This window comes from Sardina pilchardus, chromosome 15 (assembly GCF_963854185.1).
Source record: "Sardina pilchardus chromosome 15, fSarPil1.1, whole genome shotgun sequence".
NCBI lineage: Eukaryota > Metazoa > Chordata > Actinopteri > Clupeiformes > Clupeidae > Sardina > Sardina pilchardus.
The window spans coordinates 30007699-30033283 of NC_085008.1; the positions used below are offsets into that span (position 1 = coordinate 30007699).

Genomic DNA, 25585 nt, shown 5'->3' on the forward strand with positions numbered 1-25585 from the left:
GGAGGTGCTCTGGGGTTTCTTCAGGCCCGGCATGTCCTTCGGAATCAGCGTCCTCAGAGCCCTGCGCCTGCTGAGGATCTTCAAGATCACCAAGTGAGTGCCCGGAGGCGGACGATAAGCCTCGCCGTCCCCTGTGGGGTTGGCTGCCGGCCACTGCCTCAGAGTGCCATCTCAACGGCCCGCATTCCCCCAGGGCTGGGCCTGGAGGACTTCAGCATGGGCTTAAGGGGGATCATTTTGTGCCACTTAGTCATTTTCTTTTATATGCCCATCCAATCAAAGTTTTAAAGCTAAATCATTTTACAAGCATTTTAAGACCACTGTTATGTTTGTGTTGATAATATTATGACGGAAGCACAGTACTGTAGTATGGTGCATCACCACCGAGACTTGAAAAATGGCTCCATAAAATGAGTTTATAATGTGTTTTGAATTGACTTTCCATCCGGACTTAAAAGATAATGCCCATAGGAGGGGAGGTTATTGCATATCTTTGAGTCTTTTAGTAAATGACGACTATCCTCAGATCTCTTCACAACGTGGCTGTAAAATGTAATATCACAAGGCATGCCTCTCACCTGGACTGGTATTGAGACGTGTGTGAACATGGCCGACAGGTACTGGGCATCTCTGCGGAACCTGGTGGTGTCCCTGATGAACTCCATGAAGTCCATCATCAGTCTGCTCTTCCTCCTCTTCCTCTTTATCGTGGTCTTTGCCCTGCTGGGAATGCAGCTCTTTGGTGGAAGGTAGGACTCACCAGTCAAAACCACATCGTCACCCGAAGCTGCATTTTGTGTCTTTGCATTTTGGTGTTTTTCCATACAAGAGAACCCATAAAATAAATAGCTTCCTTGTTTCTCCCCTGTAATGGTTCCTTGGGATCTGCACAACATTTCAATGTTATAGTTTCACTCTCCTCCCCTCCCTCCCGCTCCTGGTCAACTGAACCAAAACGATGACAAGATTCAATTTCAGCCCAGCAAATAGCGGCACTTCGGGTTTTCATCTTTGTGACTCCCATCGGGTTTGTCGTGAAAGAGGCTGAATTCTTTGGAGACCACAAGCCAAACATTCCACTTTATTACAGGTGGAAATATAAAGCCGCAGACAGGATAAAATAAAATTAAAAAAGATAGGAAGGGAAAAAAACAAGATGAGGGGGAAAGGTCCAGAACTTCTTCCAAGGGAGAGGCAACAAATCTAATTTAGCGAGGCAGGCAGGAAGCCAGCCCACCTGAATAAGATCAATGAGGGAAGTGCAGATGCCACTCAGATGCCATCCTCTCTTCTCTCGCTTCTCTCTCTTCTATCTCTTCTCTCTCTTCTCTCTCTTCTCTCGGCTGTGTGCAGGTTCACCTTCGAGGACTTCACGCCCACCAACTTCGATACTTTCCCAGCCGCCATCATGACTGTCTTTCAGGTTAGAAATCAAACCAGTATCTCAACGCAGATTTTTGAATAGAGGAATGTGTAAACTATAGGGTTTCTTTTTTTGAGTATAGTCATTATAGAAGAAATTGACAGACCATGGCCTATACAACACCAAAGTGTGTGTGTGTGTGTGTGTGTGTGTGTGTGTGTGTGTGTGTGTGTGTGTGTGTGTGTCTGTCCATCTGCTGTGTGTGTATGTGCTTCAGATCCTCACAGGAGAGGACTGGAACGAGGTGATGTATGACGGGATCCGCTCTCAGGGCGGAGTGAGGTCCGGCATGTGGTCGTCCATCTACTTCATCGTCCTCACTCTGTTTGGGAACTGTATCCTTCCACAGGCCTCCGCCAGCACGCTCACAGCGCTCAACAGACAGCGCTACCCAGCCCACTTACTGTAGGAACATGGCATGAATGCCAACATGCATTTTGAATGACATGGAATCGCTTATGTTCAGACCTTTATCTCTGAATGACTCTTAACAATCTCTTCCTTTCCGCCATGAGTGTGTACATTGAGCTATTAGGTGCCCCTTTCATTCCCTCTCCTACTGTTGGACTTTTGGAGTCTATTTCATGCCATATCTTTGTAACACAATATACAGTGAATGGTGCATTTTATTTCATTAATTCATGAAATACTTCTTTTTTTATTTTCATGTTGTGAACATAAACATGTCACGGCCTACAATGGTTCTCTGAGCATTTAGGAGGGTACAGCTCTGTCCTTAACCGGATTGTGACCAGATACACTCCTCAATGTATTTTTGGCCATTGCTGTGGACAATCTGGCCAATGCTCAAGAACTCACCAAGGTAATTCTACTCACCCCCAGCATCACTGTCACACTCTCTCATGTCCACTGACTGTGACATTTAGTGCTAAACCAATAACTAGAATAAACACTGGTGGTAGGCTCTTGTAATCAAGCAGCCTTTTCGGTCAGGCTGCAGCAGTCAGAGGAGCTGGCTGAAATGTTGAAACAGAATGTGCGGGGCTTGATCATCTGTGCCAGAAGACCCGGTGCAGTATGGTGCTCAGAGGGTCCGAGCCAATGAAACACTCTTGCAATATGCAATCAATAGCGACTCATCCATAAGTAATTACACAACATTTAACTGGCTTTGAATCCCCGTGGACATATGTCTGATATGGATTCTTTGGCACGCCCCACAGTGTTAGACAGAATTTATTGAATGATGTGCAAGATATGTTGTTTTTCCTTTATCAGTGGATCCTTACGCTGGGGATATACTTGCTTTTTGATGAAGCGCTCTTGCGTGTTCGTATACCCAACTGACTATGCGTGTTATTGGAGTACTCCACAAGAGTGCAGACCACATACTGTAATTCAGAGTCCTAAATCAAGGCAGTCTTGTATGCTCATGTACGGTCACGTTCTGCAACTGTACCAGCTCGGAACGTTCATTTGAATATTGCATTTTTACGGACAGGTCATGTTGATTTTTGAGGACATGCACAACCAATGCACTGAACAGATGCAGGTGGTGCAGATGGCAGCCATTGTGCATTTGCATACGAGTTGTTAAAAACAAGTATATCGCTGCCCTCGAGATATTATTACTGTAGGAGATTTCCTGTTTGCACTGCCTACAGGTATTCCAATTGCAGTCATTATTTATCATGTATTGTAATGGAACTGCTGCTGCCCAACAAGTCATTCACTCATTCACTTGCCTCTGATAGGATGAAGAGGAGGAAGAGGCGGCATTCAACCAGAAGCACGCCCTGCAGAAGGCCAAGGAAGTGGGGCCCATGTCGTCCATCATGTCCTCAGAGTAAGTGGCGAGAGCGGGCCTGCCTGCTTGCCTGCCTGCCTGCCTGCCTGCCCGGCACTGGAGGTAGCACCGCACCAGGGCATCATGCTGACTAACACCTACTAACCCCTCAGCCCCGCGTGGGCTCTCTGCTGTCTGACTCCCCCTCCCACACACACACACACACCCCGCATCCCCGGGGGTCCCGTAGCACTCCCATCTTCCAAACACCGAGTTAGAGATTGACAGCGTGCACAGACTTTCACATCAGTAGCAAGGGCAGTTGCAGGAACATGCACACCTCCTTCTGCTGTACAGGTGATGAAGTAGAGAGGCTACAGAGAGAGGAGCAGAGTGTACCGTAGTGCCTTAGGAGGAGTGGCATATGTTGAGTGGCTTTGTGGAACGTGTACGACCGGGATGAAACTATTAATTGTTTATGGAGAGCTATTAAAATGCCGCTTCAGTTACACAAGAACAAGAGGAAAGGCTTCACACTCACAAAAGTGTTAGTGTTAGGAGCAGGGGGACAGTTGAGAGTCAGCAAGCAGGAGTTGTTGGGGATTGTTCGGCAGATGGACCACCCCCCCCCACGCCCCCCCCCCCCCCCCCCCATCCTCTTTCCCCACCTCCGGGTTTATGTTGCACCAGTATAATTTGCAGCGAATGGAGCAGAGTGTGTCGCCATGGCTACCGGCAGGCTTCCGAGCCGATGCAGGGGATGAGTCTATTATGTTGTCATAGAGACAGCTTCAGCCGCCTCCGAATGAAAACACTGAGCCGGGGTAGAGAATTTCCTCGCCATCTCCCCCAGCCAAAGATCCTCTCCCTGATTTCCCCCTCAATCGACTCCCATTGGAGCGTAGAGACAGGAGCGATAGGACAGGAGTCGTTGGTCACGAGGAGGAGATGGACAGAATAAACCTGGGGGTCAACCTGATGAATGCCATTGGAATGATCACTGAGTGCATTGCATTGCTTTGTATTGCCTGTGTGAGGCATGTAGCTGAAGCATGACACCACATGGAACAGCAGTGGACCAGGTGGTCTGCATGCAGGTTTAACCACTGACTCTGCATTGCATGGACGCAGAGAGCAGAGGAAAGGTTGAACCAAAGACTTCATAGGATTTGCCTTAGGGAGCGCAGGAGACAAATGAGCATAGAAAGCTATTTGTCTCTCAGCCCGACTGAGCACAAATCAATTAAATATCGAATAATACGAGTGAAAATGAACCAACAAAAAGGCCACCAGCTACAGTAGCTGACAAGACATTAGATGGTATGCCAGAGAGAGAGAGAGAGAGAGTCAGCAGGAAGATATTGCAGGGAGGAGAAGTACAGTAGTAGAACACAGTACAGACCAGAGAAGGGAGCACAGACTGTCTGGGGTTAAGTCCTTGTCAGAATGCATCTATTAGATGTTAAATATCATCGAGCTCTCTGGTTCTCTGTACTATGCAGGCCTGGTAGTAGAGCAGACAAGCTCATATAAAAGGTATTGCGCAATTTATGGCTAAAGCATGACATTTTGTCCAGTGTTTCTAGAGACTGTAAACTGCATTTTCAGACATTGGAGCCACTTCAGATTTGACCTCTGGGGCCAGGCAGATTTCACTAATATTCAGGAGTAAAATATTACTGCAAGTCATTCTAAAGCATGACTTTTTCATTATAAAGCATGACGAGGGAAATGTAATGATGCTGTCATTGACCTCCAGACAGGGGTATAGTGGTAAAATGAGAGGTGGATAAACTATGAATTAAGTCATCGCGGTAAGGTGGACTGCGCCATGCGATATCGATTTTCAGAACATGTTTTATGTGTTGGTGAGTGCACATATTGTGAATGTGGATAATACCGTGTGATTTTTTTAAAATGTTAAAGCAATTGGTGAATAAACTCTTTTGATAGGTGGATAAACTCTAATAAGAGGTGGATAAACTCTATTTCCGAAATTTCAGTGGTGGATAAACTGTATTTACTTGCATTTAGCCTCCACTACACCCCTGCCTCCAGAGGTCAATTGGCCCCATATCTAAAATTAAACCTTAGAGTACTGTATGTAGATTTTATGTGGAAACTTTCATGCTTCAGTCATAAAATGCACAACTGTTATGCTTATCATTCTAACTATTGATCTTTGGTGGCCTGACGTCAGTGGAGCTAGCCGTGAGTGAGTGTAGGGCCAGGCTGCATGGCTAGCGTTTGGGGGATGGCATGAGCTCTATGGTGGGCCCTGAGCACAGGTGGTTGCAGCATGTCCACGGCACTTTGGGAAACCTCTGCATGAGACCCAGTGGCATGACTCCTGCAATGACTTAGCATGACTGAGAATGTCTTGACTAACGCAAACACACACAAACACACTCCCTCACACACACACATACACACACATACTGTACACTCACACAAACAGACATGCTGCCATGCACACTGGGAATGCTACCCTTGGGGGCTACTGTATCTGTCTCTACTAAAACCTATGTTGATGCTTCTGCCAATGGACCACCATTTATACATGTTCTATTTCTGTGTCATGTTTCTCCAAAATGTCTGAGCATTTCAAGTTTTTGATACAAAAATGTTGGTGTTGCACATGTTAATGTTGCTCCTTTCTCTAATACTGCTACCATCTTGTTGTCGTGTGGAGCTTTGCCTACCCTGTGACACAGACCAAAATATTCAGAGCTAAAATATTTAGTGATAAGAATAGATACTGTAGCTACCTTTTTCTCTATCTTATAAGTTTTTTACAGATGTTATCTCATTGACCACAAATGAGCACAAAAAAACAAAGACCTAACTCATAACAAGGTCTATCTAGAAGTTTTGAGAGTACCCTAATTGGTGAATACTTCTACTGTTAGCAACGGCTAGCTGCTGTCATTTTGAACTGTGTCACAGGACCTGTTTTGTCTGAGTTCTCAGAAGCACTAATGTCTTGTTTTCAACCAATCGCTCATTGATAACACGGACCTCACAAGAGTACGGGTGCGAGTACGAGTAAGTAGACACTGTCTGTTCATTACAATTTCCACGCTATCTGCTACTATCATGGCGCGGGCGACACACTTCCGTTAGCCATCCCTATCCCCTATTACCACTTTATCTCTCTCTTTCTCTTTTCTTTCTCTCTGTCTTCTGATCTGTTGGATGTCACTTGAATGTTGAACATGTCACTGCCTTCTTTCCATTTTATCACTGCCTTCTTTGATCTTTCCTGTTCTGATTTGCCATTTCTCACAGAGTAATGTTTATGACAAATTGATTTTTCTACATTCCACAACTTACATGGACCTGGGCACTGGCCATAGATTTTGGGGCCTTGTGATTTTGTTTAGTCACTGTGTCTACAAGGAAAATATTTTAAGTCTACAAATCAGATCTTGCTCAGAATGCAAAGCCACACCCTTTTTGGCCCATGTGAACATTGGAATACATGCTGCATGCTGCACAGAGATATATAATTTATTTTGTCTCAGTCCCAAAATAAAATCTTTAGTCAGTGCACACATCCAAGCCACCACAGAATGTGGCTTGTCATACTTTCTAGTGTAATGCAGTTTCAAGCATGCTTTCAATTTTAAGAAAATAATATCAGGATTTCTCACCTCTAAAAGCCTCGAAAGAGTAATATTTTTGAAGGAATGGAACCCTGCTTCTACAGTATGTACAGTATGTATGTTGTTAACAACAAATATCAGATCATGCCAATAATGAGGTGTTATCCAGTTACTGGTAATAGTAGACTGTTGCTGAGGTTGTAGTCGTAGTTGTAGTTGTTACGCTTGAAATGATATCGAATCAGGTGAGCGTTTTGTGTCTTGTTGCCTGGGCGTCCTAAAGGTGTTTGTGTCTCTCTCTCTCCAGCAGGCGGAGGAGGCCCTACCTGTACAGGAGGCGCGCCATTCACAGGAGCCGGCCGGCCTACTCCCTGGAGGAGGCGGAGAGGTTCGCCGAGAGCTCCCGGGCGCCGTCATTCAACTCCTCTACCTCTTTCATGTCCAGGCGCGAGCGGCGGCGGCGCTTGACCATGTCGGTGTGGGAGCAGCGCACCAGCCAGCTGCGCCGCCACCGCCAGATGTCCAGCCGCGAGGTCCTGTACAGCGGCAAGCCCGGCGAGGAGAACAACCACCAGGAGCTCCACCGCAATGCCACGCTCTCCCCGACCGACGGCGGCTCGTGCCGGCTGCCCAATCCTGTCATCGCCCCCCTGGTGGCGGCGGCGGCAGCAGGCGCGGTGCCCGGGGATGCCGCCGCCTCCACCGGAACAGGCACGGCTGCCACCCTGGCCATGGAGCTGACGCTGGGGGAGAACCCGCTGACGCTGCCCGACCCACCGCTGAGCCTGCCGGAACCGCCGCTGCCCATGGACCTCCCGCTGGCCGAGTCGCCGCCGGTAGCCGAGCTGCCCAGTCCCGAGGGGGCCTCCACGCCCGAGGCCAAGCCGCAGGCCGCGCCGGACGCCAAGCAGGGCATCGCCAACCACTACCACCACGGGCTGGGCGCGCGGCGGGCGCACGCGGGCGAGCGGAGGCAGAGGGTGGCGCGGAAGATCCGCTCGCCGGCGGGGGACACGCTCACGCCGGACATGGGCGCGGTGAGGACCCGCAGGCCCCGGCAGTGCGCCGAGGGAAGGAACGGGCGGGAGGAGGAGCGCAGCCGCTCGGTCAGCCGGGAGAGAGCAGCGCCGGACGTGGCCGAGCAGGGGAAGGAGAACCACGAGGGAGGCACTGGTCAGAGAGAACCATCCGGAAACGAGCAGAGGTGACGCATTGGGAAGAGGAGTGGTGGTGTCAGTGGTGGTGTCAGTCCCAATATTGACTTAGTTAGGAGTACCTTTCTATTCTGCTTGTGCATTTCCCACAAAAATGAGTCATTCTCCAGGTTTTCTTGGTATGAAATGAGGTGTAGATTGTGTGGACACCAAACTAGGTGTATCCCTATTCCTCAACAAAGATACATGTACATGTAAATGAGCTCTCTGTTGTAGAGTGATGTAGGCCAGCACTGGTCTCTGGGGCTCTGTGTGAGTGTATTGTAGTTGATAGAATATGCTAGGCTGTGACAGTATTACCATAACGAGTCCTAGACCTTATGTGTGATGGAGAGAAAAAAAAGCTCCTTCTCTCTGCCCCAACTACAGCAGGCACAATGACCCAGAATTCTCTGCCTTTCCTGACCTCTTGTCCACCACGCCCGAGTCGAGTTCGCCCCGCGCCAGGAGGAGGGAGGAGCTCTCCCAAGACGACCCCGCGACGCTACAGCTCTCGGCTGACCTAGGGGCTGACCCCTCGGACGGCCTCAAGGGCAGCGGAGAGGGCGATGGCAACGCCGACCCCTCCAGCCTGTGCCAGGACAAGTCCCCGCTCAGCAGCACCATAGTCATCGAGGTGACGGACGTGCAGACGTCCGCTCTGGAGCTGACCTCCATGGGTGGTAAATCACACAACCTTTGACCCCCGTACATCTCACTGCATGGTGGAGTACATGGGCATGGTTATGGTTATGACTGTGGTTATGGTTACTCTAATGGTTATGGTATTTGTTGCTGCTTTCCAAAGAAACATTCAAATCATATTATATGAAAATCTATCTATCACTCTCTTTCTTTTTCTTCTATCTCTCACATCATTTGTGAATTGTCAAGGGTGTCATGCTACATGTGATTCATCATGTACCCTGTAACCTCTCCAATGATATACTACTGTATATATCAAGCATACGTCAAATCATCCCTAGAAGCTACATCTTGAGTTTGTTGTTGAGGGATCTGTATGGCAAAAGATCTGTAATGGGTATGACAGAATACATGCATGTGTTCTAATATGTAGATATTACATGTATGTATATGTATGTATGTACTTGAGTTATTTTCTTCCTCTCTCACACATGTCAGAGTCAAGGAACGTAATGCTGCTTCATGGTGTATCTTGTGGTGTTGTGTTGGTGTTGCTGGGATCATGTAGGTTGTTGGTGTTGCTGGGATCATGTAGGTTGTTGGTGTTGCTGGGATCATGTAGGTTGTAGGTGTTGCTGGGATCATATAGGTTGTTGGTGTTGCTGGGATCATGTAGGTTGTTGGTGTTGCTGGGATCATGTAGGTTGTTGGTGTTGCTGAGATCATGTACTGTAGGTTGCTGGTGTTTCTGGGATCATGTAGGTTGTAGGTGTTGCTGGGATCATGTAGGTTGTTGGTGTTGCTGGGATCATGTAGGTTGTTGGTGTTGCTGGGATCATATAGGTTGTTGGTGTTGCTGGGATCATGTACCGTATTTTCCGGACTATAAGGCGCACTTAAAAGCCTTTCATTTTCTCAAAAAAAGACAGTGCGCCTTATAATCCAGAGCGCCTTATATATGGAATAATTCAGGACCTCAAATTGATTTTGTGTGATACACGGCGCTCTGTCAAAATGTTATTGTGAAAGTGTTTGATAGAGTTTGACTGACTGACTTATCGGTTTTGTTTCGCTTAATGCGCCTCATAGTCCGGTGCGCTTTATATGTGAAAAAAGTTTGAAAATAGACCATTCATTGACAGTGCGCCTTATAATCCAGTGCGCCTTATAGTGCGGAAAATACGGGTAGGTTGCTGGTGTTGCTGGGATCATGTAGGTTGTTTGTTGGTGTTGCTGGGGTCATGTAGGTTGCTGGTGTTTCTGGGATCATGTAGGTTGTTGGTGTTGCTGGGATCATGTAGGTTGTTGGTGTTGCTGGGATCATGTAGGTTGTGTGCTTCTGCAGGTAACACCAAAGACGTGGAGGCTGCAGTGAAGTCGGAGAAGGAGGAGGAAGAGGAGGCCAGTAATCCACCCAAAGACATCCCGTCCAACAGCATGTTTATCTTCAAACCCAACAACCCGTAAGACTCTTCTCCCTCTCTCCTCAGTCCCCTCGTCTGTTCCCCCTGTTCATTCCCTCTCTTCTCCCTCTCTCCTCAGTCTCCTCCTCTGTTCCTACATCCATTCCCTCTCTTCTGTTGTCTTCTGCTGTCTTCTCTCTTATTCTCCCCTTTCTTTCTCCCTCTGGCGGTGGTCAGCTCTCTCCGAGTGCTCCCTCTCTCATCATGTCCACCTCTCTTCTCCTTTTAACTCCTCACATCCTGTCCTTCACTCCATCCTCTCATGCCCCTTACATTCTGCCCTCTTCACCTCTCCTTTCATTCTGCCCTCTCTTCATCACTCCATCTCTGCCCACCTTCCTCCCCCTCTCCCCTTCCTCCCATTCTCTTTCAACCCCATTCTCTTGACAGCTGTCTCTACTTCTGGACACTCACTCCCTCCCCTTATCTCTCTCTCTCCCTCCCCCTATCTCTGTCTCTCTCTCTGTCTCTCCCTCCCACTCTCTCTCTCTCTGCCCACTCAGTGTCCGCAGGGCCTGTCACTACATTGTCAACCTGCGTTACTTTGAGATGTCCATCCTGCTTGTGATCGCCGCCAGCAGCATCGCCCTGGCCGCCGAGGACCCCGTAGCCACCGACTCGGACTGGAACAAAGTGAGCCCACTGCACACACACACGCGCACACACACACACACACACACACACACACACACACACACACACACACACACACACACACACACACACACACACACACACACAGTGAGAGGCTCCGCCACGCACACACCGTCTGGGACACGGCTGGAGGGGTGGTGGCGGTGGTGGTGGTGGTGCTGTGGTCTAGGTGGTGGGGTGGTCTAGGTGGTGGTGGTGGAGGTGGTGGTGGTGGTGGTGGAGGTGGTGGGGTGTTGCTTTCACGACTAGACCTCAATCTCCCGTCTCACACGTGCATAGGGGGGTTCGGGAGGAAGAGATTTGGCCGCACACACAACGAGAGAGAGAGAGAGAGAGAGAGAAGAAGAGACCACACATACAGACCCATACACACAAACACAATGAGCACGGACTGACATTTACACACACCGCACACTCACAGTCACACACACCAGCACACTCATGAAAGCAGGCAGAAACACACAACCCTGCAGAGAGACGTGCACACAAATTCACACAGACACACAGACAAAAGGCAGAATGGCATAGAGGCGACTACAAAGGGAGAGAGGCACATACACACTGACACAATGACAGATGCACACTATACACACACACAGTGAGATTGGGCGCACACACACAAGCACTCATACACACACACACACACACACACTTTCTGAAACTCTCCCGACGGCATCGGCTGGGGCTGTGTCTGATGAATACTGTAGATATCATAGAGAAAGCAATATCAGAGTTGGCACTCTCTGGATCTGAGGAGGATGGAAAAAGACATTGGTGTGTGTGTGTGTGTGTGCGTGTGCGTGTGTGTGTGTGTAAATGTGTGTATATATGTGCCATCTCGCTGTGTTCAGATTCTGAACTTCAGAACCACCTGCAACCTGCCCTGTTTACAGCAACAAATCACAGTGTTTCTGTAAACACACCCGGGGAAATGGAGAACGGCGACTCTCTGCTGAGCCTGAATAGCTCTCGCTCTCTGGTGATGATGTGGGTTTTTCAAGAGCCTCAGCCCTTCGACGCCACAGTGGAGAGGCTAATCAGAGCCAATCTGAATCCACAAGTTTCCAAAAACCACACACACACTCACACATACACACACACACATACACATACACATACACACACACACACACACACACACGTGCAAATGCAGTGTTAAACACACACACAAACACATACACACACACATACACACACACACACACACACACACACACACATGCGCATGCTGACATACACACCACATACACACACACACACACACACACACACACACACACACACACACACACATGCACACACACACACACACAGCACAGCAACAGCTGCAGAAATGATCGTCAAGCCAAGTGCTTCCCATGGAGAGCCAGTCGGAGCACACTGAAGATGGCGATGACTGACGCAGATTAGACTGGGGGGGGGGGGGGGGGGGTAGTGGGTTAGCAGCAGGCCTCTCGTACCAGGCAGGGGGAAGCAAATTAAATATCGGAAGGGGTGTTAATCGTTAGCAGCAACCAGTTTCCTGGAAATGCAATTTACTGAGGTCGCACTGTCAGAAACTCCAAGGTCTCTAAATTACTGCTGAAGAAATCAAATTAATTTTGCTCTTGTGGTGTGGAATTGTTGATAAATAGTCATAGGCTTGAGTCGAGATCAGTTCTTATTATTTCTAAGCTGTCTGTGCAACTGTGTGCGTTGTGGGCAAAATGTCATGTGTACCTAGATATTTGGATAAAGCGTGACATTTCATTTTTGTTTGTCTGAAGCTTTTTAAGGGGCCATGATTTTTTCTTTTTTTGTGTAGGTTTTGCGATACTTTGATTATGTCTTCACGGGGGTGTTCACCTTCGAAATGATCATAAAGGTAAGTGGAGCATGTCCAAACCTGACTGACATTGAGGGAGCATTGGCTCTGTTTGGAGACTCTCCAGCACAGTAGTGAATAGCCAAGAGAAAACAAGCAATTATGAGACTTTCAAAACAAATTACACTGGCAATTAGTGGGAAATTATATCTGTAGCTGCTTTTGAATTGAGTGATTTTCATATCACCCTATTGGGTCAGTAGTACCACTCAGAGTTAATTTGTGATTTAAACACAAATACACGCTTTGTTGAATGAGGTGCACAAACATTTCACAGCATATGGGTTATTATTCTGTCTATTCATGCTGAACGTTTTGATGGATTTGGCAGATGATTGATCAAGGTCTGATTCTCCATGATGGCTCGTACTTTCGGGACCTATGGAACATTCTGGACTTCATCGTAGTGATCGGAGCTCTAGTGGCCTTTGCGCTCACGTAAGTCTGGCTGAATTGATAACTCCACACCAAGAGGTGCTTATTTATCTTCAACTACCAATAACCAAAGAAATGGTTACATTTTGAGGAACTTTGCATGTTGGCTATTTCTTAATGTGGTATGGAAAGTAAAATAGAGGCCATACAGTACATTTGGGCTGTCCAATGGTGTTGTTTTCATTTGTATCTGACCTGTATTCCTTGTTATTGCCCAATGTTGATGGTAGGTTTAGAATTCTCTTCTCTTTCTTTCTTCTTCTTCTTCTTCTGCTTCTTCTTCTACTTCTTCTTCTTCTTCTACTACTACTTCTATCTGTAAACTACTGTGTACACTGTTGTCCATCTGAAACTTTTGTGAAGGACAAAAACCTATTCTGTATCTCTCCAATCTCATTTCTGTGTGGATGCATCCATGGGTGGTGTTTCTGCGTGGACCCCAGGAATGTGATGGGGTAAAAAGACTTCTCAGTCCTCTCTCACGCTCCCCGTCTGCATTTATTTTTTTTCACCCATCCATACTTCATCTGAAAGATATTGTGCCTTTTGTTCTGTTGTTTTTGTTATTACTTCTGGTTTGCTTTCACCATACTGGAGAAGCAGAAGTTATTCACTCACTAATACTGGACTGAGTTCACTCAGTTAAATAATAATGTAGCTGGTTGACTGCACCAAAAAAGTGTGTACAATAAGCTTTACATTTGTATTTCTTTTGATTACATTGTGTAAGTTGAGATTTAAACTAAATCATTTATTTAACTGCTACTGTATAAACAAAATGCTGATGTTAAATGTTTGCAGAAAAAATGCTATGGCACTTGCGTTCATATGGCAGCACATTTAAAATAAATATGTGCCATATACTACTTTTGAATTCATTATTGAGTTTTGCGTATAATAATGTGATTAATCATGATTAATCAGGGAAATCATGCGATTAATCGTGATTAAGAATTTTAATCGTTGCCCAGCCCTAATAATAATATACATGAACAGTTTTACACCAAGACACTGTATCTGTCACTTAGAACCTGCTGTCAGAATGTTGACATTTGGTCTGCTTAGAAATAGTTTTAGCTCACACAATTATATGTTTGTGTCCTGAATCCCACCACAAATACAGTACTCAACTTATGTATGTATAAATCATGTTTGAGTAGAGGTATAATAGAGGATGTATCTCTCAGCAGGGATGTTAAATGCTGTTCTCCATAGTGTGCACGGTGTAACTTCATACTGTGTGTTGCCATCACAGCCATGCTATGTTACATATCATATGTAGTGAATATTGCATGTTTGTGAAAGGGTCATTCATTTTGTATTGCCTTTCCACAGGAATAATAAGGGAAGGGATATAAAGACCATCAAGTCACTGCGTGTGCTTCGAGTCCTGAGACCTTTGAAGACCATCAAGAGACTTCCCAAGCTAAAGGTAACTGGTGATATTACTGTGACCATGTCATAGTGTCAATTCGGCTTAGCACCGTGCCTAAGAACGCCCCTCAGCTGTTGTAGAATCACTGTTGCCTACCTGTGTCAGTATCAGATTCTATTGGTATAGAATATAATATCTTTGTGTACGCTTTCATGATATCTTTGTGCTATACACTTTATAATATCTTTGTGCCGTACACTTTCCCCACCACCTCCATGGCACACACTCTGCCATAGCATCTGACAGCATCACTTCCACTTATGCATAATGCATCACTGTGTCTGTTCCCTGGCTGCTATCTGAAATCCGGTGGATAGACTCTCACCTCACAGTTGTGTTTCCATCCTTGCAGTGTTGTGACTGTATGTGTGTAAAAGCATGTTTAGAGTGTGCTGGATCAAAAATGTGTTTTATCCACTGCAGATAACTGCACTGCTTTGCTTGTTCTCTCCCTGAGCAATTACATTGACCAAAATGAGTTTGCAAGCACATGAGGTATTGGTGGCTGAGGCTGAGAAATTAGAATACACAAAGTATCACATTTTCCCATCTTTTGGCTTAACATGCCTTTCCTGTTTTACCCTATTGGGCACATCTTTGGGTCCTTTGAGAGAGACAAGTCACTTAGTAAGTGAAATATAAGAAATCTTCATCCAACAGAATTGTCAAAACATCTTTCCATAATTTGCTCAAAGTAATACAGTATGTGTGTGAAACGATGGTTGTCTCAGAGCATTATTAGTCTCATTCACCGGCTCTTTGAACCCGAATTGGGGTCCATATAATATCCAGAGAGGGTTTTGAAGATTGTTTGAAGACAAAAGTGTTCCTCAGACCAAAATTAGCTCCCTTGTTACAGAGGTCACCAACACATCCTACAGGGACGCATGAAGAGGCTCTTGTGTGGGAGATATTGTCATTAAGAGGAAGGCTGGAACAGCAATCATCAACAGCTACAAGCCATAGACACTTTCTGTGTCCTTGTTGGCCATCCCCCAGTTCTATTTTGAAAGTCTTGTTGAAGGGTGTCGGAGATTATTTCCTTGAACGAGAATCTAAAGCCTCCTTCACTGATGTAATGCCCAGGCAATTCCACTTATTTTCTTGCACTTAACTATAAAGTAATAGTTTGTATTCTCTCTCTCCCTCTCTCTCTCTCTCTCTCTCTCTCTCCCCCTCTCTCCTCTTTGTAGGCAGTTTTTGACTGTGTGGTCAACTCTCTGAAGAACGTTTTCAACATCCTCATCGTCTACAAGCTCTTCATGTTCATCTTTGCCGTCATAGCTGTGCAGCTTTTCAAAGGGAAGTTTTTCTACTGCACAGACAGCTCCAAGGACACGCAGACGGACTGCAAGTAGGTGTCCATCCAGCTGCCTGTGTTAAATGATACAGTGCATCATTCTGGCCTCACCCATATTTAATGTTGACAATCAGGGTACAATGAAGCATTACCCTTTAGGGTCCTCTCCCAGGGATATTGTTTTTCAATGTGACAGAAGGTTCAGTTGGCTCGACTGAGTCAGAGTCAATTTCAGTATTCCTGTCTCCCTTTTACACTGAACAGATTATTGTAGATATGAAGTACAAAGAGCACAAAAACAATCATGTGTACTATGGGTCTGTTGCCTCTGTCCTGCTTGAGTGAGCTGATGATTCTAATCACCGGGTGTCCAGTGCCTCTTAGCTCAGGAACTGCGGTGATTGGCAAATCAAATATGAACGACACTGTCAAGGTGAAGAGGCTTGGAGTGGAGGAGTGCGTGGTGTGACGTCACGCCATCTCGCTGTCTCTTGCAGGGGATATTACATCGACTACGAGAAAGACAAGAAGGAGGTGAAGAAGAGGGAGTGGAAGAGGCACGACTTTCACTACGACAACGTGGTGTGGGCCCTGCTGACCCTCTTCACCGTCTCCACGGGCGAAGGCTGGCCGCAGTGAGTATCCGCACCCCCATAAAACTAACATTTACAAGACAGGCTGAGGACTGCTGCTGTAAAGCGTGATATATGAAGATCATCACTTCATGAATGCCCTGACATCCAGCCTGCCATCTCTCATACAGTATCTCATAACGGTCGTGCTTGTGTATTGGAAAAACAGGGCACATGAAGCCTCCTTGGCCTTCAGTAACAAAAAAGCTTATTGAATGTAAAATAAACACATGAACATGCTAGTAATTAAATGTTTGAGTGGGATGGCATGTAGAAAGGCACAAGGACGCCAAGAAGGGTATTTTAGCTCATTGGTCCTGTGTCCAAACATGTGGGAGGAAGTACAATAGGCCGTAAGTAGGACACATGGATCATTTCCTGTAGGGCACAGGCATCATTTCCTGTCATTCAAGATGTGTGATAGTCTTGCTTTCCCTGCATGTAATTGTTATTGTAATTAATTAAGTGAGAGAGAGTGCAAAACATCAGCATGTCCAATATCCCAATATGTTATTTCATATTCTATACCTCTCATTAGTAGGTCACATTCTACAAAATGTTTAAGTTAAGTTTAAGTGAGTGAGTTAAGTAAGCCTTGTGTGTGATGTTATCAAGAGTCTGTTCTAAAGATTGTATCATTCTCCGGTTCTCAGGGTTCTGCAGCACTCGGTGGACGTGACCGAGGAGGATCGCGGTCCCAGCCGAGGGAACCGGATGGAGATGTCCATCTTCTACGTGGTCTACTTTGTGGTCTTCCCCTTCTTCTTTGTGAACATCTTCGTGGCCCTCATCATCATCACCTTCCAGGAGCAGGGCGACAAGATGATGGAGGAGTGCAGCCTGGAGAAGAACGAGGTACCAGAGCAGACACACACCAGTGTTCAGAACATCTACTCTCTCTCTCTCTCTCTCTCTCTCTCTCTCTCCTCTCTCTCAATAGATACTGTAGATAGATAGAGCAAGGGAGCAAGAGAGAGAGAGAAAGAGAGAGAGAGAGAGAGAGAGAGAAGTGATGTTCCAAACATACTGACAGTTTGCATTTCACTGTTGTTCACTACCAGCCTCGGTCTGGTGTCTGCATGGGAGAGGTGTATGGAGGAGGTTAATTTCTTCTAATTAGTGTACCAGCTGTGTTTGATCATTTACAGCTTTTCAATCAGGAAATGGAACTATTCAGTAAAAATATCTGGTGGTCATTTTTTTATGGATATAATGAAAGCATCTGTGGTTCCAACTCATGTAAAGGCACACAGACAAACACACAAATAAAACTGCTTGCATGAATGAATGAACACACTCACACACACACACACACACACACACACACACACACACACACACACACACACACAAACACACACACACATGAAAAAAAATACCGAAAGTTTATATCACTCACAGTAGTGTTAGCTGATACTTTCTCCATCCACTTGTGTAACATACCCACAACTGTGCACGACAGATGCACTCAGTGAACCCTGAACACACGCGCAGTGCACAGTCACTCCATCTTGTGCCACTCACACTTCCAACACACTTCCGGTCACTTCCTGTGGCATGTTATGTGGGGTGGAGGACCGGAGCTGCCCTTTGGGAACCGTGTTGTTTACCTCTTGTCATCACTCGTTGTGGTAACCCCCTCAAAGGTCCTCTCTTAGAACTTGACCTCACATTCCATGGAAATGGAAGACTGTCACCGTTTTGTATGTGAGGGTGGTGGGTGAGCGCTGGAATGTAGCATGTCGTTTAAAATGACTCCACTCAGGTGAAAGAGCTTCACTCTCTCAGCCCGCTTGACAGCGGATGATGCGAAGGGCCACCGGCCTTCCGTGGAAAAAGTCTGGGACGCCTACGCAGACGTCACGTAAAGATTGCATAGACTGCCCCGCCGAAATGCCATTTGCCCTCTATCAATATTGACCCTCGCAGGCTCATTTCAAAAGTTCCACTCACATGTAAACCCCTTTCAAGAGCCAGCAAAGCAAGCAGTCCAGTGCCTTTGGGTTGTGTGGGGGTTGCTTATTTTTCCACTCACACAAAAGGGTGTAGCCTTGGAGCGAGGCTCATTGTGCTTTCTGCCCAGGGCTTCAGCATGAGCGGCTAGGGAGACAGATACCTCTTTTGAAGTTTCTCCCCCTTGACAATAACACCAGTGCGCTCCCTTTGTCTCTGTCTTCCTTCTGCTTCTCCTATCATCCAGAGGGCCTGCATCGACTTTGCCATCGGCGCCAAACCACTGACCCGCTACATGCCCCAGAACAGGCAGACCTTCCAGTACCGGGTGTGGCACTTTGTGGTGTCACCCTCGTTTGAGTACACAGTGCTGGCCATGATCGCCCTCAACACCATAGTCCTCATGATGAAGGTGAGTCAAGGTCACCCCTAGATCTACCCCCATACAGACTCAGACTATTCCCATTGTTGCTCCACAGTGTCTCCTTGTCCCCTGCATCACCTTGTTTAGCCTCCTGAGCAAAAGCACCAGCCTTACATTACGTCTCAATGCAGAGCGAGACAGTTTGGTGTTATATTTGTCATACAGCTCACTGCAGACATATAGTTGTTGGTTGCAAAATCTACAGGTAGGTCTTATAGATGTAAGGCCAGACAGATGTATAGGCTAGACCAGTGTTTTTCAACCACTGTGCCGTGGCACACTAGTGTGCCGTGACACATTGTTAGGTGTGCCGTGGGAAATTATCCAATTTCACCTAATTGGTCTAAAAAAGAGTGAATAGAAATAATTGTCTTTGTGTTCATTTGATTCCTATTCAAGACATTTTGACAAGAATGACTTGATATCATTAATGCGGGCTATACAGAGTTTTATTTCATTTCATTTTCAATAAAATTTCATTTTATTTAAAATTTTCGGCTGGTGGTGTGCCTCAGGATTTTTTCAATGAAAAAATGTGCCTTGGCTCAAAAAAGGTTGAAAAACACTGGGCTAGACAGCCCTGGACGAGTTCTCCCAGTCAGGCTTTGGAGACTCCCAAACCCTGTTGCCCAGACGGACGTGACTCACTGGTCATTAAATATTGATGTACAGCCTTGAGCATTTACTTAACATGCCAGCATCAGTTCTCCCCCTGGGCTGCCTAAAACACTGACCGCTGTTTATGGCAAACACAGTATGTGTGCGACTGTGTGGGGTACGTGTCTGCTGGCGGCGTGTCTGACAGTTGTTTCCACACCTAGGCTAAAGCAAATGTTGCCACCCAGCTTGGCAGCATCAGATGCTCTGGGAGTGCGTTCTCCATGTCAGATATGCAAGAGGGATGAAGGGTGTTGGCAGGCCTGGGGGGAGGAGGATGGCGCTGACATCAATGGTTTAGATCAGTTCATGGATGTCACTTCAGGTCACAGTAATGTGCCATGCTAGAAACACTCTTTTTGTTTTTCATCCGTTGATATTTCAGCCTGTGTTCTCCTCTCATTGTGCTTTGCCTCATTCTCTCAGTCCATGTGCTGTAATTCAGGCTAAAACTGTCATTTAGTGCTAATGAATGAAACTGCATATGGTTACGTATGGTTATGGTTATGGTTATGGTTATGATAATGGGATTTGGCAGACGCTTACTGTACTGTACTGTCCAAAGCGATTATACACTTGTATACCTCACATACAGTTTACCCTGTTCTCACTTTGTGTGTGTGTGTGTGTGTGTGTGTGTGTGTGTGTGTGTGTGTGTGTGTGTGTGTGTGTGTGTGTGTGTGTGTGTGTGTGTGTGTGTGTGTGTGTGTCTGTAGTATTACTCGGCCCCGCCAGCATATGACACGGTGCTGAAGCACCTGAACACTGCCTTCACTGTGCTCTTCTCCGTGGAGTGTGTGCTCAAGATCATGGCGTTTGGCTTCCTGGTAAGCGCGGGAGCAACTTCCACTTGCCACAGAATGCAGTCAGCACAGAGCTCGGGTAAAAGCTCAACACCTCTGTGCTGACCTTTAAATGTTTCATGTAATATTATCTCCCCGCTGTTCTTGTTTCAGAACTACTTTCGCGATACATGGAATATATTTGACTTCATTACCGTCCTTGGCAGCATTACTGAAATTATAATGGTGGACATGCAGGTAAAAGTACTGTACTGTAAATGTTTTTCAATTCCTCAGTCGACCTGTAATTTAAATTAAGAGCCTTGGAAATATCCTCCTTTAAACCACCTGTGCGTGTGTGTGTGTGTGTGTGTGTGTGTGTGTGTGTGTGTGTGTGTGTGTGTGTGTGTGTGTGTGTGTGTGTGTGTGTGTGTGTGTGTGTGTGTGTGTGTGTGTGTGTGTGTGTGTGTGTGTGTGTGTGTGTGTGTGTGTGTGTGCGTGCGTGCGTGCGTGCGTGTGTGTTCTCTCCCTCTCCTTGATGCCAGTCAACATCCGTCAACATGAGCTTTCTGAAGCTCTTCAGAGCAGCTCGGCTTATTAAGTTGCTCAGACAAGGCTACACCATACGAATTCTACTCTGGACATTTGTACAGTCCTTTAAGGTCAGTAGTTGTCTTTGACAGCCACCTGCCATAATGATTCATTGCTTACTGATGATGGCTTAGTGAAGATTCATGTATTCATTCATTCATTCATTCATTCGTTCATTGACCATTGGATGGATAGTTGTATTAATGTCACAGTTAAATATCAACCGTGAAGGCCAATGTACACCGGCACCAACATGTGCAACACACTCCACTTTTGACAATCAATTAGATTCCATTGTTCTCAATGCAACTCTGCATTCAAGCATAGCACTTTGCCGTTGACAGTGATTTGACATGAGGCTTCCCTTTCAGGCTCTACCTTATGTGTGTCTGCTCATTGCCATGCTGTTCTTCATATACGCCATCATTGGAATGCAGGTAAGCACACCTGATGCTCTGTGATAAATCTCTTTTCAAATAGCGCAAAGTCCACGTAAGTCTATTCATACGTGGACAGAAATCACACCAGTCAGATCAAAGAGATCAGATCCAAATCATGCCAAATGCCAATACCCACGTGTCCGTCTCTAACGTGTCCCGCAGGTCTTTGGAAATATAAAGCTGGACGAGACGTCTCACATCAACCAGCACAACAACTTCAAGACGTTCTTTGGAGCCCTCATGCTTCTCTTCAGGTATGGCAGCACGCCGCCTCGCCCTCCGTCTGCCAGAGCAGCTGTCACTCACCAGCAGAGCAGAGCTTAGCTTTCGGCAGCCTCCCTTCTGGGCCGTGGGGGGAGAGTGGAGAGAACTTGGGTGAAAACACTCAACTTTTTTCTCCAGGATGTCTTTAACTTTAACTTTTATTATTGCATTATTCAGTTTAATTGAGTGTTCTTCTGCTCACAAAGAGTCTGTGTACTACGAAGTAGATCAGACTAAAAGAACTGGATCAGAGTTTACACAGCGATGTCAATACACTACAAAAGCATAGAATATTCTCAGCCCACCAGTGTTCCCCAGTGGTAGCAATTTTCAGTAGAGCCTTTTGCTTGGAGGCTGGTGAGTGCTGATGAAGATGTTCGAGGCTGAGAGCAGTGTAGGAGACGAGTGCAGTGCTGATGAAGATGTTCGAGGCTGAGAGCAGTGTAGGAGACGAGTGCTGATGAAGATGTTAGAGGCTGAGAGCAGTGTAGGAGACGAGTGCTGGTGAAGATGTTCGAGGCTGAGAGCAGTGTAGGAGACGAGTGCAGGTGAAGATGTTAGAGGCTGAGAGCAGTGTAGGAGACGAGTGCTGGTGAAGATGTTAGAGGCTGAGGCTGAGAGCAGTGTAGGAGACGAGTGCAGTGCTGATGAAGATGTTCGAGGCTGAGAGCAGTGTAGGAGACGAGTGCAGTGCTGATGAAGATGTTCGAGGCTGAGAGCAGTGTAGGAGACGAGTGCTGGTGAAGATGTTAGAGGCTGAGAGCAGTGTTGGAGACGAGTGCAGGTGAAGATGTTGGAGGCTGAGGCTGAGAGCAGTGTAGGAGACGAGTGCTGGTGAAGATGTTGGAGGCTGAGAGCAGTGTAGGAGACGAGTGCAGGTGAAGATGTTGGAGGCTGAGGCTGAGAGCAGTGTTGTGTGTGCAGGAGCGCCACGGGGGAGTCGTGGCAGGAGATCATGCTGTCCTGTCTGGGGGGGAAGGACTGTGAGCAGGACCCCCTTAACAAAGGAGGCTGCGGCACAGACTTCGCCTACTTCTACTTTGTCTCCTTCATCTTCTTCAGCTCATTCCTGGTAAGAGATGTTCCAATAAATGTGCAAAATGTGCAGAATCACACAAATGCATACAATGTGTACATCCTATACATTTTAGACAAACATGTAGGTGCACACACAACATATCTACACAAATTAGTTTGTTTCATACATGTTTAGTGTGTTTTGTTTTTTCAAAATAGCATTGATCATAATAGGTTTTCACAGTTGACACCATAACATGAAACTTTAGTTTCATCCATGATCTCCTCCGGATGTGCTCCACTCAGATGCTGAACCTGTTTGTGGCGGTCATCATGGATAACTTTGAGTACCTCACAAGAGACTCGTCCATCCTGGGCCCTCATCACCTGGATGAGTTTGTGCGCATCTGGGGGGAGTATGACCGAGCCGCATGGTGAGCAACTACTTGCATTTCATCCATAGCTACAGTATGACCCAAAAGCACAACGCCAGCGCTGCTCAGCACAGATGCAAGTGGAACTTCTGAAATTGGGATCCATTTCTTGTTGATGAATATGATTAGGAAAATATTTGTGAAAAACATTTAGCATTCTTTGCTTCATTTGGTTTATATATATATATATATATATATATATATATATATATACTGTATACTGTATATATATATATATATACTATAATATACAGTATAAGTATACAGTATATACAGTATATTTTGCATTATTGAAACAGAGATGCATACTGTATTCATGGGTTTCATCAGGTCCCTTTCCACAGGTGTATAAAATCAAGCACCTTGATTGTCAATGCAGACTGCATGGTGCTTGATTAATACACCTGTGGAAAGGGACCTGATGAAACCCATGAATAGGATGCATCATGGTCTTGAGTGTTTTGAATATGGAATTTAAATGTTATTAACCATTACTATATGATGTTTCAGCAATGATGGCTGTATATTAATGACATTGTATAATAACTATTATTTGATTGTATGTAGTTCAGAAATAATTTATGTTATGTTTTGAACTACATAAACAGTACAGACTGTTGTATTTGTAACCATCTTTAGTTTATTTTCTCAAATGATCAATCTAACGTAACCCATTATACTAAAATAAGAGATTATATGCATGCAATATATGCGCATATTTGCATAAAATATACTCTGTTGTATGCAGTGGGCTTGTTCTTCCCTAAATAACACAGGGCTTACATCTGATACAACCAAAAGCATGTGGGTGATCCAGCTCTGACAAGATTAGTCCCCAACTCCTGTGTTTCTCTAACAGAATGTATTTTGCTTTCCAGTGGAAGGATCCACTATAAGGAGATGTACAAAGTAGTGCGTGCAATTTCACCCCCTTTGGGCTTTGGAAAGAATTGCCCCTACAGGGTGGCCTGCAAGGTTTGGCTCTCCCCCAACAAGATACCCTTACTGACCCCCCTCCTCACACGCCCTCTCTTCCCCCCCCCCCCCCCCCCCCCCAATATCCCCTCGAAACCCATTCCTCACTCACTTCCCCCCCCTTAGTTCTCCCTCTGCACCTCTACCCTTTCCCCTGCCTGAGACTGGTCCACTCCCGTCCACCCTTGGCTTTTCCGCGCTGGTGGGGTAATGCTCTCTTCTTCAGTGCGTGGCCCTGCTGGGCAGCGCGGCAGCTCTTGGAGTGGCATCCGCACCAAATGACTGCAATCAGCCAACTGAGGCATTCACAAGTGGCCAACGCCACTAGGGCTGGGGGTTCTTTCTAAATGACTGTCATTGTGGGGACTTTTGTGCTCTGGTGGCCTGAGACGGTGATTGTTGTTTGGGGTTTTTTTGGTGTGGAAGGTTCCACAAACACCAGGCCCCCCATACCCCACCCCTCCCCACCCCACCCAACCACTACCACAACTGTTGGGTTTGTCAGCATTGTAGGAGCCACGCCTTCAACCTCCCCCCTTCTCCCCCCACCATCCTAAAACTGCTGTTGTTCTTCCAGCCCCAGGAATCTCACCTATCATCTCTCTGTCCATTCTTACAAACAACCAGCTTCTCTCCTCAGCGATTTCTATGACGACTGCGCATAGAAAGACGACAGCCTTTTTTGTTTCTCATTATTTTGAATTTAAACTGTGGTGTTGCTTTCACCCTTCACCTCTTACTTGTTTTTTTTGTCTCCCGTTGCGTGGGAGTGCATTGAATAACCCTCCTCTCTTTTTTCCCCTCTCCCGTTTTTTTTCCTTTCTTTCTTTCATCTCTTCTTTTCTCTGTGTTCTCTTTTTGGAATGTTTACCTTGTCTTTTCACCCTCTCTGTTGCCCTCCTCCCTCCTCCCTCATCCTCTTCCTCTCCGTACTCTTCCTCATCTCCATGGCTCCCCAACCTCCTCCCCAGTGGCCGCATTCATTACACTGACATGTACGAGATGCTGACGCACATGTCTCCTCCTCTTGGCCTGGGCAAGAAATGTCCTTCCAAAGTTGCTTATAAGGTAGTCTGAGCATACTTACATTATTTACATTTTTTCATTGTTAGCACATTATTAGTACTTTATTTGTTTGTTTTTTTTGTATAGTGTCATTGTTATTCTCCGCAGATGTAGTCAAATAAACAAGAGGTCACATACTTGGCAAGCTTGTGTTGGATCAGTGATCACTGTTAGACCATTCGTTTAGCCTACTTCTGGCACAATATGCTGAGAGTGCTTGTGAGAGGATCTGTATAATTTGTTGGCTTTGTTTTTGTTCAGTGGCTAGTCACTCTTTGTTCTTTCATGTTTGTGTATTTGTTTTGCTTGTTTGGTTGCTTGATTTTTGTAACCGTAAAGTTCAGCACAGAGATGTATTGATTTTTTCAAAAACATCAATATCAGTAGTTATACAGTACATATAAGAGGGGAGACCGGCAATACAAATGTCTTGTCACCTGTACTTTCAAAGCTGCCTTTCTCGCCCACTTCCTTGGAAAAATGTAACCTCGTCCTCACTGTCCGATCTTTTGTCCAGATGTAAACATGTATGTTGTGTATATAGTGTCGAGTGCATTCTTTCTGTCAGATCTTTGTGTTACTTCTTG

General features: G+C 46.1%; 1 protein-coding gene across 1 annotated transcript in view; it reads left to right on the forward strand.

The window, feature by feature from the left end:
* LOC134101625 (voltage-dependent R-type calcium channel subunit alpha-1E) overlaps positions 1–25585 on the forward strand; it is an 88064-nt gene that overhangs the window by 54269 nt on the left and 8210 nt on the right. Inside the window, exons 13-39 of the mRNA XM_062555330.1 lie at positions 1–93; positions 618–749; positions 1354–1423; positions 1641–1758; positions 2179–2246; positions 3139–3230; positions 7221–7979; positions 8359–8651; positions 9703–9706; positions 9942–10076; positions 10580–10709; positions 12535–12594; positions 12926–13032; positions 13473–13484; positions 14365–14461; positions 15658–15818; positions 16262–16399; positions 17050–17251; positions 18597–18761; positions 20147–20257; positions 20387–20470; positions 20758–20874; positions 21175–21240; positions 21406–21497; positions 22432–22579; positions 22831–22958; positions 24905–25001. The exon at positions 1–93 is cut by the window's left edge and continues 20 nt beyond it. Of these exons, the coding sequence (XP_062411314.1) occupies positions 1–93; positions 618–749; positions 1354–1423; positions 1641–1758; positions 2179–2246; positions 3139–3230; positions 7221–7979; positions 8359–8651; positions 9703–9706; positions 9942–10076; positions 10580–10709; positions 12535–12594; positions 12926–13032; positions 13473–13484; positions 14365–14461; positions 15658–15818; positions 16262–16399; positions 17050–17251; positions 18597–18761; positions 20147–20257; positions 20387–20470; positions 20758–20874; positions 21175–21240; positions 21406–21497; positions 22432–22579; positions 22831–22958; positions 24905–25001 (3679 nt within the window). The remainder of the gene's footprint in view (positions 94–617; positions 750–1353; positions 1424–1640; positions 1759–2178; positions 2247–3138; positions 3231–7220; positions 7980–8358; positions 8652–9702; positions 9707–9941; positions 10077–10579; positions 10710–12534; positions 12595–12925; positions 13033–13472; positions 13485–14364; positions 14462–15657; positions 15819–16261; positions 16400–17049; positions 17252–18596; positions 18762–20146; positions 20258–20386; positions 20471–20757; positions 20875–21174; positions 21241–21405; positions 21498–22431; positions 22580–22830; positions 22959–24904; positions 25002–25585) is intronic.